General features: G+C 35.5%; 3 protein-coding genes across 6 annotated transcripts in view; all 3 read left to right on the top strand.

Moving 5' to 3' along the window:
- The first annotated feature begins 28 nt into the window (after nt 1-28).
- On the top strand, nt 29-5,854 carry LOC128683601 (glutathione S-transferase 1-like). 3 transcript variants are annotated; one of them, XM_064437082.1, is made up of 7 exons: nt 29-865; nt 1,916-2,046; nt 2,529-2,676; nt 3,140-3,198; nt 3,797-3,947; nt 4,490-4,683; nt 5,354-5,854. In XM_064437082.1, exons 3-7 carry the CDS (start codon nt 2,533-2,535, stop codon nt 5,478-5,480), a joined length of 675 nt encoding a protein of 224 aa, XP_064293152.1. In that variant the 5' UTR covers nt 29-865; nt 1,916-2,046; nt 2,529-2,532; the 3' UTR covers nt 5,481-5,854. The 3 variants fall into 3 exon arrangements, with proteins under 3 accessions (XP_064293152.1, XP_053625360.1, XP_053625361.1); XM_053769385.1 differs by lacking the exon at nt 1,916-2,046; XM_053769386.1 differs by lacking the exons at nt 29-865; nt 1,916-2,046 and adding an exon at nt 879-1,776.
- A 665-nt stretch (nt 5,855-6,519) lies between these two features.
- LOC128683602 (glutathione S-transferase 1-like) lies at nt 6,520-11,061 on the top strand. Of its 2 annotated transcripts, none has more exons than XM_053769389.1 (6): nt 6,520-6,626; nt 7,169-7,349; nt 8,942-9,000; nt 9,465-9,612; nt 10,310-10,503; nt 10,902-11,061. In XM_053769389.1, the coding sequence occupies exons 2-6, from the start codon at nt 7,206-7,208 to the stop codon at nt 11,026-11,028; spliced, it is 672 nt and encodes a 223-aa protein (XP_053625364.1). In that variant the 5' UTR covers nt 6,520-6,626; nt 7,169-7,205; the 3' UTR covers nt 11,029-11,061. The 2 variants fall into 2 exon arrangements, with proteins under 2 accessions (XP_053625364.1, XP_053625365.1); XM_053769390.2 differs by lacking the exon at nt 6,520-6,626 and adding an exon at nt 6,747-6,944.
- Nucleotides 11,062-11,921: 860 nt separating this feature from the next.
- Nucleotides 11,922-16,661, top strand: part of Drak (Death-associated protein kinase related) — a 156,779-nt gene continuing 152,039 nt past the window's right edge. Inside the window, exon 1 of the mRNA XM_053770161.2 lies at nt 11,922-12,468. Coding sequence (XP_053626136.1) covers nt 12,323-12,468 — 146 coding nt within the window. The 5' untranslated portion in view covers nt 11,922-12,322. The remainder of the gene's footprint in view (nt 12,469-16,661) is intronic.

Genomic DNA, 16,661 nt, shown 5'->3' with positions numbered 1-16,661 from the left:
CATTATTTATTTTATCGTAGATAACCTTAGGCTTCTTCTTTGAAGCAAACCATTATGAGGAATCCTGCACACTGGTAGACTGTGCCTATCAAACATACCCGACGCAAATGGATGAACATTGTATAGTTTGTATGAAAGCTTTATTTACCGTAATGTATTTCGAATCTTTTGTCTTATTCTGTCAAAGTGAAATATTATAAAGTGCGATAGTGACACAACATACTAGATTAATATATGCTTTGACATTTTTATGAATACAGGAGTTACATGATAAACTTGAACAAAGCAAATGATCTTTGATCTGATCATATATATTGATCATACAATAGTTTTATTAAGGAGGAGTATTCTTGAAGGAGTTGGGCCTTAGGTTAGGTTAGGTAAAAGTCTTAGGTATCAACAGCATTCCCAAAAAATTTTGTTTTGAGTTGACCTCAGGCAGGCCGGTCGCAAAACAGCTAAATTTCATCATGGTTAATTTTTTATATGCGGGCACCAAGATACCGTGCATCGCAGCCGCAAATTACACCGGGTACACCTGAGCATGCGAGAGAAAGAGTTGAAATTTAGGAACTGTAAGTCTTAAAAATACAAATTACGCGCGTCGGTCGAGTCCTTTTACCCACGTGGTCTATTTAACTAGTGACACTAATGCAAGACGCGGTCTTTGACCCTTCAAACTTTAAACAGTTTCGTAAAATACATTTTAAAGCTTAATTTTAATGTCATTCTCTATTAAACTAATTACAGTTGTTGATTACATCCACTAAAATCTATTTCGTAGAAATGTAAACAAAAATATAATAAAATTTGTGTGTAATAAAGTGTTTTTATTAAAAGTCTATTCATGGTTATCTACAAAACAGTGAGTAAAAGTGTTATGTTTTAGAGCTATTTTGAAAAATGTTATTAGCCTAAGATACCTACGTGAGTAACTACCAAGGTCTTGGAGTTTTTAGGTTATATTATTGTGTGATTTGTACAGAATTTAATATATAAGTCTGTGATTACTATTTGATAAAAGAAAGTGTGCAAAGTCCAAATACAAAATATTTACATAGGAGTTTACAAAAAAGAAGTGAATGACTTTAAAATGTCACTCACCTCCATTAAGTTACTCTACGTGTTTGTTGATATTTTCATTTTACAATGTTAAATGGGCTATTTCAAACTATATTCAAATATTTATAGATATTTTTTTCTAATGCCAATAACAAAATAAATATGGGGCTTGTCTGACAGTAATAACTTGTGACGTCACAATTTTGGAGTCAAAAAGCATTCAATATGTATATAGTTAGTTACTATAATCAGAAAAAAAAATTGCGTGCTTAATAAACCTGATGAATTATTATTAAGTGGCGTTTAATAAACGTGTTTGATTATTTAAATACCTTTGTGCATTTTATTTTTTACATACTTTGTTTAACTGTAATCAAATCTTGCAAAATAAATCTCGCTAATTTCCGCTTGTCTCCTACAGAGTTGAAAATGTATACGTTATGTCAATTCCCATGGATATGTCACCCAGGGTTGGCTCCCAACGAAGGAACTCAACGGTTTTTTTTCAGCGGCTTTAGTTTTTGTTACGACCATGTTACGACAATAAAACCTTAGCGAAATTGTTATTTTTGTAATAAACTTATTAATACTAATAAAACTTAGAATATCTAATCTAGAGAGATAAAAATAACGGACAAATAACAATCTATCGATTTTATACTCGTTCCGGTGCGCAAGGTGGTCAGTAGTGCTAACTTACACAGTATACTGCAAGTAAGTAGTCATCGACAAGCGCCTCTGCAGTGGTGTTTTGGATTTTACGCATTCTTAATTTAATTTATATGTGTTAGCGATCCGTCCCGGCTTCGCTCGGGTAAAAACATAATAAATTATACACCGAAACCTTCCTCAGGATCACACTATGTATTGGTGAAAACCGCCTCAAATTCCGTACGGTAGATTTTGCGTTTATCGCGAACAGACAGACAGGCAGAGGCGGCATAGAATTTGTTTTATAATATTTAAGGAATGTATAATTAAAAGGCATGTATAATTAAATTTAATTGAACAGAAGTAACTTCTTAGATTAACTACTACTCAAAAAGGAGTTATTTTTTAAAAATCATTACGTAAAATGTATCAAATTGCCCGAAATTATAAACTAGTTGTTGCCCGCAACTACGCCCGGTAGTCTATATCCCGGACCCGGGGGATTTATTCCAAATTTCATCAAAATCTGCACATTCAGTTTAACCATGAAAGCCAACGACAGACTTGCGCAATTATAATATTAGTAGTGAAGTATGAATAGTGCTACTATATAAAGTCATATATACTAAAATTTCACCACGGCTTCCCTCGCGTGATTTTCCCACGGTAACACTTTTCCGGAATGAAAGATACCCTATTTCCATACTTCAAACTACATGTATGCAAACATGAAGCGTGAACTAACAACTAACTTTGGCATTTATAATTATAATTGGAATTCGAATTGCGGCACAAAAAATAATTCGTCTTTTCAGTACCATGTCGAAGCTGCTCCTGTACGCTGCTCCGGCGAGCCCGCCCAGCAGGTCCGTCATGATGCTGGCCGAAGTCCTAGGGCTCCCGCTGCAGTGCAAGATGATCAACTTGCTTAAATTGGAGCATAGGACGCAGGAGTTCAAAAAGGTATGTTCTATATATTTTTTTACTATATTATTAAAGAAGTGTAAATAAATTTGTATGGTACTTAATAAGAAATGTACTTAATTAAGTAATATTAAGTTTCTCTGTAAGTTAATGTGTATGTATTAATATTCAAATTATTTGAACTTAAATAATTAATTCTCTAAATTTTTTACGCCAGTGTTACTCGGAATATAGTTTTCTAGCAACATGAGAGGAAGGTTATGGCGTGTGTTACCGCCTTAGAATAGGACCACTCGATATCCTTCCGTCAATATAGTACAAGCCAACTAAAGGGACACAACCTAAGCAGCTATTAGGCATCAACAGCAATCCCAAGAAGGGTTAACGTCAGTTGGGTTGTAAAATCACAACCGAATATTCGCGAATATGAGAGAAACATAGAAGTAGGTTAACATTTCAATGAAAGCCTGAATACAAATTAATTTTCAACTTTTGATTTCAGTTAAATCCATTGTCACTGGTGCCAGTATTACAAGATGGAGACTTCATTCTTTGTGACAGGTACAATCAGCATTATCTAAATTATTTTTCAATATATAAAAACTAGCTTTTGCCTGTGGCTTCGCCCGCGTTAATGTCGCTGCGAAAGCGGAACAGAAATTATTTTATAAAGTTTCACCCCCATGATAGTAATTTAGTGTTTGATAAAAAAAAAACAAGTAGCCTATGTTTGAGGTTTTGAGCTCTTTAACTAAGTATGATCCAGCGGTTTAGCCGTGAAAGCGATACAGATAGACAGACAGTCTGTTGTATTTATATGGATTAGTATGAGTGTATGAAATTGATTAAAACGATTTCGAACATGATACATCAAAGTCGTGAAATTCACGTCTGCAAGCAGAAGTGCAAAAGTTGCTGCATTTGAATTTAAAAAAATGTTATATTTGTTTGCTGCAAATAATTAAATATTTAATTGATAACATATCATACAAGTATACAACTTATCTTTCTTACCATTTCCCATCTTTTTTCGTTAAAAGTTATGTCAGATGCCACCAGTGTTCAACACTCGAAAAAAATAAAATGTTTTTGGGTCGTTGCAAATATTAATAATATAACCTAATAATATAGTATAACAGTGAAATATTTTGTCCCTTAGCCATGCGATACTAAAATACTTGGTATCAGCATATGGCGGCCAGCAACAAGAGGTGTTGTACCCTCGAGAGCTGCAGGCGCGTGCGCTCGTCGACCAGCGGCTGTTCTTCAACGCCAGCGTCTTCTTCCGGAAGGTCGTCAATGACATCGCTGTGAGTGTCTATATTATTATATTAGGATCTGAATACCTAGTATCAAACCTAACTAGTTAACCTAACTAGATAACTGCGCCCCAGGGCTTCGCTCTCGTGGGTATTTCGGGATAAAAATACCCTATGTTATATTCTACCTTTCCCTTTTTATTCCAGATTATATTCTACCTTTGTACCAAATTTCATAACAATCAGAATATTTTTTAAATATTATCCATACAAAGTTCCAACCTCTTATTTGCACCCTTAGGGTGTAAATTCTAATAAACGAAACAATGAAATAAGAAGAGTAAAAGATTTTTCCATACAAACTTTTTTCAACTCCTATTTCACCCCTTCAGGGATGTAATAGGAGTTGAAAATATAAATCAAATTTCACGTTTCTACCATCAGTCAGTGGGAACATCTTCTTATATATATAGATAACCTAGTAAGATACTTGAGTATCAGCGTACGGTGGCCAGCAATAAATGTTGTACCCTCGAGATCTGATCCTTTACAATTTTTCACTCAGGTATATTTACATATATCTTAATTTTCAGTTCTCATCGTTCCAAGGCAGGCTAAAAGCGCCGACTCAACAGCACATAGACAATATAGACGAGGTGTACTCAGTCCTAGACGGATACCTGCAGAAGTGCCGGTATGTGGCGGGCGACCGGCTGACCATCGCCGATCTCAGCGTCGGCGCCTCTGCCACCGCCGCGCAAATCATACATAAGATAGATGCCGAAAGGTAGGTTAGGTTTAATGATATTTATTCTCATTAAGACAATTTCTCACTTACATGAGAATTAAAATTAATATTTACAATATTGACATTTGTATTAAAACCTTATCCTGAGCATGATTGCAAGTAGGCTGGACTGCGCGTATGTCAATCACTGCTGTTCAAATTTCAAATGGACGACAGTAAAAGTGTTCTGTTTTTTTTTTGTCTTTTATGTTTTCTGTATTACTCACACTAGGCTAAGAAAAGAAAATTGTTACTAACAAAATGAATGAAATATATTTATTATTATTATAATTAAAATAATTGTATTTAAATGGATTTGTTGTACTTGTCACACATCCGCTTCTACATAGACAGGCAAGGCACTCAAGCCGAAGTTCAATTGCCCGAGCGGCAATTTCAAATTCCAGAATTTTTCCATTTCATTATTATTTAGAATAGAAATAAAAATTAATTTATTTATATAATTTATATAGTGACGAATGAGTATAGTCGAGGAGCTATGACACTAATTTTCAGTGATACCAAACAAGATGGCACTACAACAAAATAATTTACGAGATAAATCCGCGCAACATAAACATACAGTTATATTTTATCTAAATAACAATGGATAAACATTATTAATGACCAGGCGGATTTTTTTTTCAATATTTTCGTTGTCACATTCGAGGTACCCCCACGGCGCGGCATGGCTGGCCCGGCTGCAGAAGGAGCCGGTGTTCCAGAAGGTCAACGCCCCCGGTGTCGAACTGCTCTCCAAAATACTGAACTCTTTCTGGGAGAAGAACAATGCTTGAGAGTTTTAATCGTCTCTATCGCATCCTACCTCTCGATTCGTCTCTTTCATGCCGCGAACCGCCAAAGTTTGATTCCCTCTCCGCATCTCTGTTTTCCTAACACTACGATTTGGAGATGAAAACAAGAGTGAATAAGCATATTCACTTTCCATCAGGGCAGAGTCAAACGCATTCAAGTCATTTATAAAATATCGCGACGAATTGAGAACTAAAATTTTTTTTGTAGTCTGTTAAAAAGGTCTAAGATTGACACAGAAGTTTGAAGTATCAAGACACATAGGCAGATTTTTTTTTCATGATGCAGGGCTGTAATGGGCGCATTTTATCCCATGTTAAAGTTACCGAAATAAAAAGCTTTACGAATTAAAAACAAATTACAAAATATATTTTTAAATTAACCCTGAAAATATACTCAACACTACTTTTAAGGTCAGTATTGAATTTGTTAAATCTAATTTCATATATTACATCAATATCGGTCTACAATCACACTATGTTACTAACTCGTGTTTATCTAACTTCTTTGATAGATTACACTAAACAGAAAATATGCTTGTCATGCATGTCTTGTATGAAATGGACTGAAATATTTATAGATCGCTCTGAAATATGCCTATCATGGTGGCATATACCTAGGTAAATACAAACATACGTAAGATACATGTTGGAATGAGAATAAATAGAATTAATTAATAGAATTTTCATATACACATTTGCTGCAAACAACTAAAATCCAAAATTTCAAGTCACTACCTTCAACGGTGTGGAACTTTCATATAAAAGTTTCTCACCCCTTTCACCCCCTCCGGGGTTTTTCTGAAATCCTTGTGCTTACCTACACTCCACAGGCAACCTACATTTCTAAATTTTATCTTCCTACGTTGACACGTACGTTGTTTGTCAGTCAGTCCGTCACTCGGTAACAGAAGAGATATAGATTTTTTCACAGTTGGCACAGATAAATATGACCATCCAGTGCTGATTCTGCATATATTTAGTCCAAAGCAGGCATATTTTGACATTCTGATAGCCTCACATAATCTGATAAAAATTATACAAAGTACTATCCAATACTATCTTATCATATAAAAGTCGGTTAACATATTTATGAGAGCTGTTTGTTAGTGGTGCTCTCGACGGCCAGACGTAAGTGCAGTTATAATCTAATAACGATTGAAATATAATTTGTTATTGCGAATTTATCTTGTTGAAGTAAATGGCTATTTTAGTTCGAAACTGCGAGTGCTTCTTTGATTTTCACTGTTTTCAAAAGAATTACTTTATTATGACTGTAGTTACATTTCTCGATGTAATTTATGTTCATAGTGACTGTTAACAAAAAACGTTTCTGGCATGTTTTGGAGAACATTAGCCATTATCCCGTTATCGCACGACTGGTATTTTTTTTATCCCAAAAAAATAACATTTGTGATCCACTTCCTTATCTTGTGCTTAATTAAGTAGGTAAGTACAGTACCTGAGCTGATCGCCTTTTCGGCAGTTAGGTATACTTACTGAATCGTTTTTTACTTTTTCTCTATTTCTCTCTTTATCTCTTTCTCGCACTATCTCTTTATCTCTTTCTCTCTTTCTTTCTTTAGCTAAATCATTAAAATTAAAATGTTCTTTACATATAAGCTACTATTGTATAATTCGTGAAGTTTAATCAAAATTATCTTCTTTTAAAGTTTATCTAACTAAACAAAAGGACACACTAGATCCAGAATGGCTCCTCTCATATTGTACACCCACGATCTCAGCCCGCCAGCAAGCGCGGTGTACATGCTCGCCAACATGCTAGGGCTGGAGATCGAGGGTCGCCCAGTTGACTTGGCGAGACTGGAGCACAAATCCGAAGAGTTTCTAAAGGTTACGACTACGTCTGTTTTCTGTGTTTTTAGATATCATACTTCAGTTCAACTATAGTTATACTAGCGACCTGCGACCAACGATAACATTTTATCTACTCTGAACGACAAATAGTCGTTTTGTCGTCGTTGCTAACATGGCTGATCTAAAGTATCGTGTCTTCCTGCCAAAATTCAATCAATGATTAAATTGTAAACAAACTCAACAAACTAACATGACACGACTTTTTTATCTATTTTTATCCAAATTTGACAGTTCTGCGTGACTAGGTATTTTATTGTCGACGCGACGGTTTGACCTCACGATAACTACAATCCGAATCAATTTGATTATTAAAAATAGCAGTTTCGTATTATATTCATGTTACGGGTAAACCCCGAAGTGCGGCTACATCTAGATATAGCCGGCTAGACATAGGTGCAGCCAGTCACGGTTGGTTAGACCTAGGTGTAGTCTGCTTATCTTAGGCTAGATTTAGGATTTTGTAATTCCGGCTACACCTAGGTGTTACCATCTAAGACCGGCTAAACCTATGTATGTTTACAACTAGCTGCGTCCGGGATAAAATGTACCCTATGTGTTATTCCAGTTAAGAATGTTATTATATTTCACCCGTGTACCAAATTTCATAATAGGATCATTATCCAGTAGATTTTGCGTGAAATAGTTACAAACATACATGTACAATTGCACAATTACATTCACATTAGTACATTCTCCTACTAATATTATAAATGCAAAAGTCTCACAAACTTTTGCTTTTATAATATTAGTATGATATAATATTATAAATATGATACAAAGAATGGGAGGTCTAAAAATTTCAAAGAAAAAGGATTACTAGTTTCAGCACCTTGTTTTCTGAAGGAATGCAATATCATTGTTGTCAACTTTATTCTATTTTATATATTATTTATCTGTGAACCTCATACATACATTTAATTCTACAATTTAATCGATTATGCTATAGGTCCGCCGGTTTATGTTAGCAACGACGACAAAACGACTATTTCTCGTTCAGAGTAGATAAAATGCCTCGATAAAATTTTATCATTTGTTACATGCTAGCTCTGCTGCACTCTCCACACCAAAAATCATCTCAATCCGTTGCTTTTTGACCTTAAAGACACCTTAAAGAAACAAACACACTTTCATAGTATGGATGGTGTGGAAGTGGAAGAAAAAGGGGAGGCATTTGCTAGTTAAAAAAGAAAACCGGGAAACCGGTCAAGTGCGAGTTAGACTCGCGCACTGAGTGTTACGTATAAAATTTTGAAGATTCGGCAGTTATTTTATGAACGGCCGCCTGCCTAATGTAAACTTTGGGAACGCTATGGTTGCCATACTTCAAAATACTTTGCTGTCTATCGTGTGTGCTAAAAAATCTCCATAGCGCGATCTAAAAAAGCACAGTGCCATCTAGTGAGAATGGTGTATGCACTTATTTTGTACGAAACTAATTAGGTACAATAAATGTAACTTTCAACTGGTTTATAATTTCAATATTTTTATGCTTATTACTGCGCTTAACGTATTTTTTTCTTTTTTGTTGATCTGTGATTGTACGTAATAACCATATTGTTCTTGTTTAGATCAATCCCATGGGAACTATTCCAGTCCTGGTAGATGGTGATTTTGTAGTGTCTGAAAGGTATGTTTTTGGATTGGATTTACCTCTTACCAAAATTATAGGTATATTAAAGCAAGGATACACTGCACCTGTTATTTCCGTGATCTACATTGATTTTTAATCTTAATTGACAAGCTTTTTGACACGGCCAAGCCTTGTGGCGATCGATGGTGAAAAATTATGACAGCCTTCACTATCGGCAAACCTGGTTTTGATATAAATTTCTTGTTTCCTGTTTATATATATATATATATATTATAAGATAATAAATGCAAACATAGAATATCAATTATAAGATAATATATAAGAGATTACTGACAGCTTTTTACTCTGCGTATCGCGGTCGCCAGTGACAATTTCGAAAATAACATATTTTTAATCATAAACAATTTTTTAAAATGCTAATTTCATTGTGTCAATTTTTATAAAATGTGTTATGATTATTTTTGTGTGATAATAAGTAAGAGTCGTTGCAATGTTTGCAGCCACGCGATCCTCAAGTACTTGCTGCAGCAGTACGGCGGCGAGCGCCGCGAGGAACTGTATCCGAGCGACGCGCGCGTGCGCTCCAGGGTCGACACCTGCTTGTTCTTCAACGCTGGAGTCTTCTTCGTCAGGCTGAAGGTCGTTGCGGTAAGTACAGACCAAATATTATTATACCACCATATTATTTTTCGTTTTCATGATAAAATATGTCATAGCTTACACAGCTTTCCAGTTATACTTACGGCTAGGTTTTCTTGGTGCCTCTTAACACCAGCCCGGAGTCTATTTAGAATTTTATAGGTATTCAAGATTTCTCCAGACTGGCGAAATCTAAACTACCACTTCAGGAGCTGATGGCTGGCGTATGAAGCTTTTGCGATTTAGATTATTATATATTTTTGTGCCCTCCTTACATATAACTCCCGCACAAAAACTCAGTTCAACATGCCGCAGAAAATTAACGTTATCTCCAATAAATTGTTGCGGTAACAGAAACTGAGACATTCCTTTGTCACCTTGCTATTACAAAATTTTTAAAACTAAAATATTACAATATGTTAAAGTATTGTAATACTAAGTGTGGCAATCAGGTATTTTTTTATTTTTTATTAATTTCGGCAAAAAACAAAACGATGTCTTACGAATTTTAGAGCAGTTCACGTTTTTAAGATTTTTCACCTATCACAAAAAGTGCACAAAGAAGTGCGAAAGAAGTTTTCATTTCAAAAAAATTAAACTACTAGAAAAATTAATTGGACTAACTCCTATCGAGGCGGGCTTCCTAAGATATCAAGGGTACCTAAATGCGTGTCATAATGCTCTGATAAATGTATTAATTTTTCAGCTGCCAATTATCTTGGAAGGTTCGCCGAGTCCTTCGGCCCGCCAGCTGGCGGACATCGAGCTGGCGTACGGCGCGCTGGAGCAGTACCTGCGCGCGCAGCAGTTCGCGGCCGCCGCGCACGCGACGCTGGCGGACCTCGCGCTCGCCGCCACCGCCGCGCCCATGCAGGCCATCAGGAAAATCGACAGTAAAAGGTAGGTAGCTTCGAGAGTCCCCATTACTCAGTCGTATAACAGAGGGTTCCCTATTTTTATGCATACAATTTTATGTCATAATTGAACATGGCATACTTTTACTATGGCAACACTTTACAATAAAACGTAGCCTCTTTACCCCGTGAGGGATAAAAATCGTAATGTAAATTGTAAAACGTTCTGGATGCTGAGATACAAGCATCGCTTAGTGCAGAGTCCACAGTCCAACTAACTTATAAATTGTAAATCTACCTTCTAAAATATTTCTGTCAACTATTGTACTTTATTTTTGGCGAATAAAATTATTATTAAGTTATTATTATTACTTACTGTATACGATCTGATACGTCCTTTTGCCTGGACCAAGGCGGATCTCTTAATTCTGTACTTAATTCCAGATTTCCCCGCTGCGTGGAATGGTTGTCAACGTTAGAGAAGGAACCTTGGTACCGTGGACCTAGTACTACCTGCGTAAAGACATTCACGGCGATCATGGAAACAGCGTGGAAGAAAAACAATCAATAAGCACCATGTTCTAATAAAATCCCATTTATTGAACGCGTTATTTTAATTTTTATCCCAAACAAGACTCGTGCGCGGGTCTGCGTAGTGCTACTTTTCTATTTGCATCTCACCATCGAGTCGATTCGCAATGATACGCAGCTAAACAATCACAGCCGCGCCATTGTGATGCAACGACAACCACATCGCAATGTGATTGGTTCGCTGCGTCTCACTTCGAATCAATTCGACAATGAGATGTGAAATACAAACACGCACTACGCCATGCCGACGGGTTGCACTAACATTGCGTACTTTTTATAAGAGCTATTATTTACCGCAATGAAAATTCAGCAATGTATGCCGGATTCGCCAAATTTCCCCGATAAAGTGTAGCCGGCCTTATAAATATGTACTCCAGTTGTAAATCGACAAGAATATTTTTATTCAGAAGAAAAATTAGTTTTCAAAACAACATTCAAGAACAAATACACTCCATCTAGGACAGCTGAGTTATTGCTGCCATCTAGTGTCTGTCTCATTTACTTCAAAGAAAAGAAAATATACTGCTGGCTATACATAATTGCGAAATTACTTTTCCAATAGATGGCGCTACATGTACTGGAAAGAAAAAAAAAAACAAAATTATGGTTATACATATGATATTAATACATGAATTGACTTGTATAAAACATAAATATGTCCAAAATTAATTTAAATAATAATCAACCAATCTAATTTCGACGTTAATTATGCTCTCAAACAATTACTTAGATACGAAACGAACGCCATCTGCCGATGTATAGCGACATTGCTAAGTTACTTATCATTCGTCCTTGCCGTTCAACTTTCGAACTAAACTCACTGTGAATTTGAATGGTGCGTTCTCCAAGTTGCCCCAAACGGCAGAAACGTGTACGGCGAAGTGCGATCGACTCGTCGATTCGCAGCTGTCCCGCCGCGCTTGTCAATTTTAAGTTTTTTCGAAACGCGTGTGTAAATATAAACAACTTATTACTTTTCATTGCGATTTATGATGAAGTGATACAAGAGTTTGTTTAATAATCGTGTCAATTTACAGTGGAGCGTTTGAAAGAAACCGTAACCGCTTCTCGCAATGACAAGGGAGAGCACTCTGTTACCTTTTGAGAAACCAGAGGCATTATTAAAATGTTTCATGTGGTATAATTGATGCCTGTTTTTGCATAAGTGTATACGTTGATTGTAAGGACTATTGTGAATCGTTCAGTGACACTTAGAAGGTTTTCAGGTTAATCATCGCGGTTTCGACTCGGTCGTTAGTCGTCTACACGTAAAAATGAGTGTTTTAAGTGGTTTGAGTAAAGCTGACTTCAAGACTGCGAGTGATGGCCTGCTGGAACTACCCGAGGAGAAACTCCGCAGCATCATGCGCTCGGAGCCTATCACAGACGTCTACCACGTCGAACAAACACCCTTTGCAAGGTCAGTCATGTTATCGCCTATCGCAAATCGAAATCAGAAGTGATTCATAGTTGAAAATACATTATCAATACGAATAGATTAATTAAATCGCGTTCAAAGCAAATTGAAGTTCACACGTATCTTGACATTGACGTGTAAACAAACAATTGCGTAAAAGAAAGAAATGTGCAATGAAGCTATGATGTCCTTTTTAAACAGCCACTGCCACACTGCAGCATCAGTATCAGTAAAAATATTATTTCCTTATTTTTATAAAAAAAATATTTTTCCCAGTATCTACAAAAGGCTATGCTACCTTTGTAACCCAAGGAACATAAAATCGCTATTGTTATGCAGGATGTTAGTCTTCACCCTAGCGTGTAAGGTCAATGTTATCTCACTGTCTACTGACTAGTTTAGATTCAAGTCTGGGTTGGCTGGGACCTCTATTTCTAAATATACAATAGTAACAAAGTTGCAGGTCATATGTGGATAAGAGTAGTGAAGGTCAGTTATGGTCAGCATACTAGCAGAGAGTTCTGTGCTCAGCAGTGAGTAGAAAAGAGTTTAAATGATTATAAATATCTCGAGGAGTTACATCAAGTAGCAGGCTATCATTAGTTTTACCTTTAGTTTTTTTAGTTTTATATCTATATGTCCTAATCAGTGAATTTATACAATAATAAACACCAAATGATTAAAAATAAATTATCTAAACAAAATAATATTTTTGTGTGCATTTAAATCTACCTATGAAATTTAAATTAGGAACCAACTTAGTATTTACAATACTGAACATGTTATGTAAATTTTTCCTATTTATCTAACAAAGCAAATTTTTTTGCCTTAATTATACAAAATGGAACATTAAACAGTAATTACCTATAAATATTGTAGAAGTACATAGGTTATTACAAAAACTAACTTCAAGTTGAAGTGCACAGTGTATTGTCTATGTTATCTCTGTATGCGTCATAAGTCATGTAACAATAGATATGAAGTGACAAATTTATAAAGCCATCTGTTGCCAAGAAAGTATATCAGTTTACTGCGGCGTTCATTTTACCTTGTTATACCTTATCAAAACACTTTTCAAGATAATGTGACTGAGGAATGCTGAACAGTGTGATAAAAACCGATAAGAATTGATTTTTTAGCTAGTCTATTATACTTTTCAATTAAGTAATTTTTTCTAAATTTTTTATACCTTATTGAATTAAAAATTAGGATAGTGTTATTTCCAATTGCATTTATGTAAACTTGCTATGTAGTATAATAATATAAAAAAATATTTATTAACAATTACCAAAAATGTTTTTCTATTGTTTAGCAAGTCATGAACTGAAAAAATCTAATGATCATTATTAGATTGATTCAGTTCATAATGACATCCTAATCACCAATGCTTAATATGAACCTGTGTTGCTGTAATCAATGCAACTAGTAATATCTGTCTATTTAATAATTGGTAAGTAAATAGGTACTCTCTGTCTCTCTCAGCTTTTGCTAAACAGTTTGTTAGACTCCACTTTCCTATTTTTTCATCGCCACTTCATATGGTCGTTGGCATCCCTAGTTGTGATAATTTAGTAAATACATAAGTACAGTGAAAAGCATACTCATTGTCACAGATTTGTGTCGTAACTACCAAAACTGGTGATTTGTTTGGACAATGAGTTTTTTTCATTCACAAAAACTGTGCCTGTATCAGATTTCTGACATAATAATAATAAATTCATGACCTTTGTATTAAATCATGCCTTTTATTCACCACTTGGAATAAAGGCATTATGATAGCAGCAATTTATACTAAATATCATAAAAATTCGTAAATCACTCACATGATAATTAATTTGGTGGTTTACTTATTGGAAATTTAAAAAAATCATTCAATTTGAATTTAATTTAGGCACTAACAAATTTAATTTTGGTTACTTTGGCGCGAAAGAGAAACAAAACAATGCGCGCGTTTTTGTTTTTATTGTTATAGCTCGAGAAAGTCGAAAGGTCACAAACGAACAGCCAGTACCGACTATATATTCTATCTATACCCAATACTGTGCAAATGTTATTTATTGAAAAATACAATTGTATATATATTTTTTACCCCAACTTTATTATTTGTAATTTTAAATTACTTAGCGGCCGCTTGCGTCATAAAGGGCTATACTACTCTACTCTATTCTATTCTAAAACCAGCTAGCTCTTGAGTATATTCCTTACAAAAATGCACATCTTACCCCTTCTTGACACAGGAAGTACATATAGATGGTTTTCTAATGTACCAAACATTGTCTGTCCATATGTGATGTACATTCAATGAACAGACGTACCTAGTACTTACCTACGTACGTATACGTACGACCTTGCGAGGTTCGGTTTAGTCATCGCGCAAGTTATTCAATATCATGGATGAGTGGATATAATCTGATGTATTGTAAGTACAATACATAGGTACGTCATATTTGTTTATATCTATTTTGCTTTAAAAAAAAATCCCTTAGATCCCTTCCAACAGTTCTATTGGACCTAGGAGCTACCAAAGAAAAGAACTAGATGGTGCCATGCACCGGGGCCCCCAAATTAAGGGGGCTTTGGGTCCACGGCTGACGTTTCTTTTTTGCCATACCCTCATCGTTTGAGCCAGCGTAGAGCGGGACCCCAGATCTATTGTGCATTATTTTTATTTTTTAAACTAGAAAATAATAACCGCCACTGGCCTTCGTTATACTGTTATTTTTGTTTATTTTTTGTATTACTTTTTGCGTCCCGGGGCTTCGCTCCCGTTAAATTTCGGGATATAAAGTACCCTATGTGTTATTCCAGGTTATTTTCCATCCGTGTACAAAATTTCATAACAGTCGGTCCAGTAGATAATGCGTGAAGAGGTAACAAGCAAACAAGCGAACAAACTTACTTTCGCATTTATAATATTAGTTTGGATTTCGTCGTAATTCTTGTAACCCAAATTTTATTACGACGATCAATTTAAATAGGTATTTACGAATAATATTTGTAACTTACATAGGTACTATATAGTCGTTAGAATTTGAGAATGGTAAATTAACATACAATGGCACAATCGCTAAATAAAAATAGGTAGGCAGGGAAAAGACTATGTTACTATATACCCAAAAAGACAATTGTACATAACGCATGCGCAACTAAAGTTAAAAAAATCGATTATATTCAGCTACTTCCTTTATTTTAGCTATCTCTTATTAAGATTTAAATATTACTGCCATACACAAATTTACACGTAGCTTCACGTGTAAATTTGTGAATGTGAAATCATACCATAATCACACACTCATTACGCGACGCAGTCTCGTAATTATGAAGATTGCAATTGTTTATGATCGGTGTGACGTGATGCGCTGGTCGTTTCCACCGTGACGTGCAAGGTCGCCTCTACTATCGACCAATCAACGCCTGCAATCGGCTAATTGTATTTTTTGTTTGTGTATAGCTATGATCCCGCTCCCTTCGAGGCCGATTCGAACTGGTTTGAAGCGGGTTCCACTGGTTTCACACGAATTTCCCTTTGCCGGCTGCGGGTCTTGTGACAGTTTTTAATTTTATATATTTTTTATTTTGTATATTTCGAGCCAGTATCATCATCATCATATTCCTTGAAACTATGAAATGTTTCCAATAGACTTTTGATGGAGTTAATTAACCTCTAATGAAGCCATGATTAGTGGAACGGTTGATTCGACTAACTTCATTGTAGCTATCTAATTAGTTACTTTACTCATTAACTTGTATACGATCAAGTTTGCTACTTGGAGATTCCTGAAAACCATTTATTTATGTTAAATGCTTCCGACATTAACGTTCTGTGAATTTGCCAAGAATTATGTCTTGCTGCGAAACAATCCACATGAGTTTATTGTTACGAATACAAGAGGTTTGCTGATATGACACATGTGCATATAAACATTATTTGGTGATTTGGTCGCTTCCCAAATATTATATAATGCTTTAGAAGGTCCAACGTCAAGAAAAGGGGCGCCCCTACCAAGTTTCTGTCCCGGTTCGAAGCCATCGTAGGCCAGGCACTCTGTTTTCTGTTGTAAACAATTTAAAGCGAAAGTAATGTTATTGAAGGTCGATGATGATCAGGCAGATTCAGATTGTTCGTGAGTTCTATAGTGCGCCACATCGATGGTAAGCGAGATTTCCCGGTTTCATTCGGAGCTGTGACGCCCCAA

Source organism: Plodia interpunctella, chromosome 3 (genome assembly GCF_027563975.2).
Source record: "Plodia interpunctella isolate USDA-ARS_2022_Savannah chromosome 3, ilPloInte3.2, whole genome shotgun sequence".
NCBI lineage: Eukaryota > Metazoa > Arthropoda > Insecta > Lepidoptera > Pyralidae > Plodia > Plodia interpunctella.
This window is presented reverse-complemented; position numbering and strand designations above follow the sequence as displayed.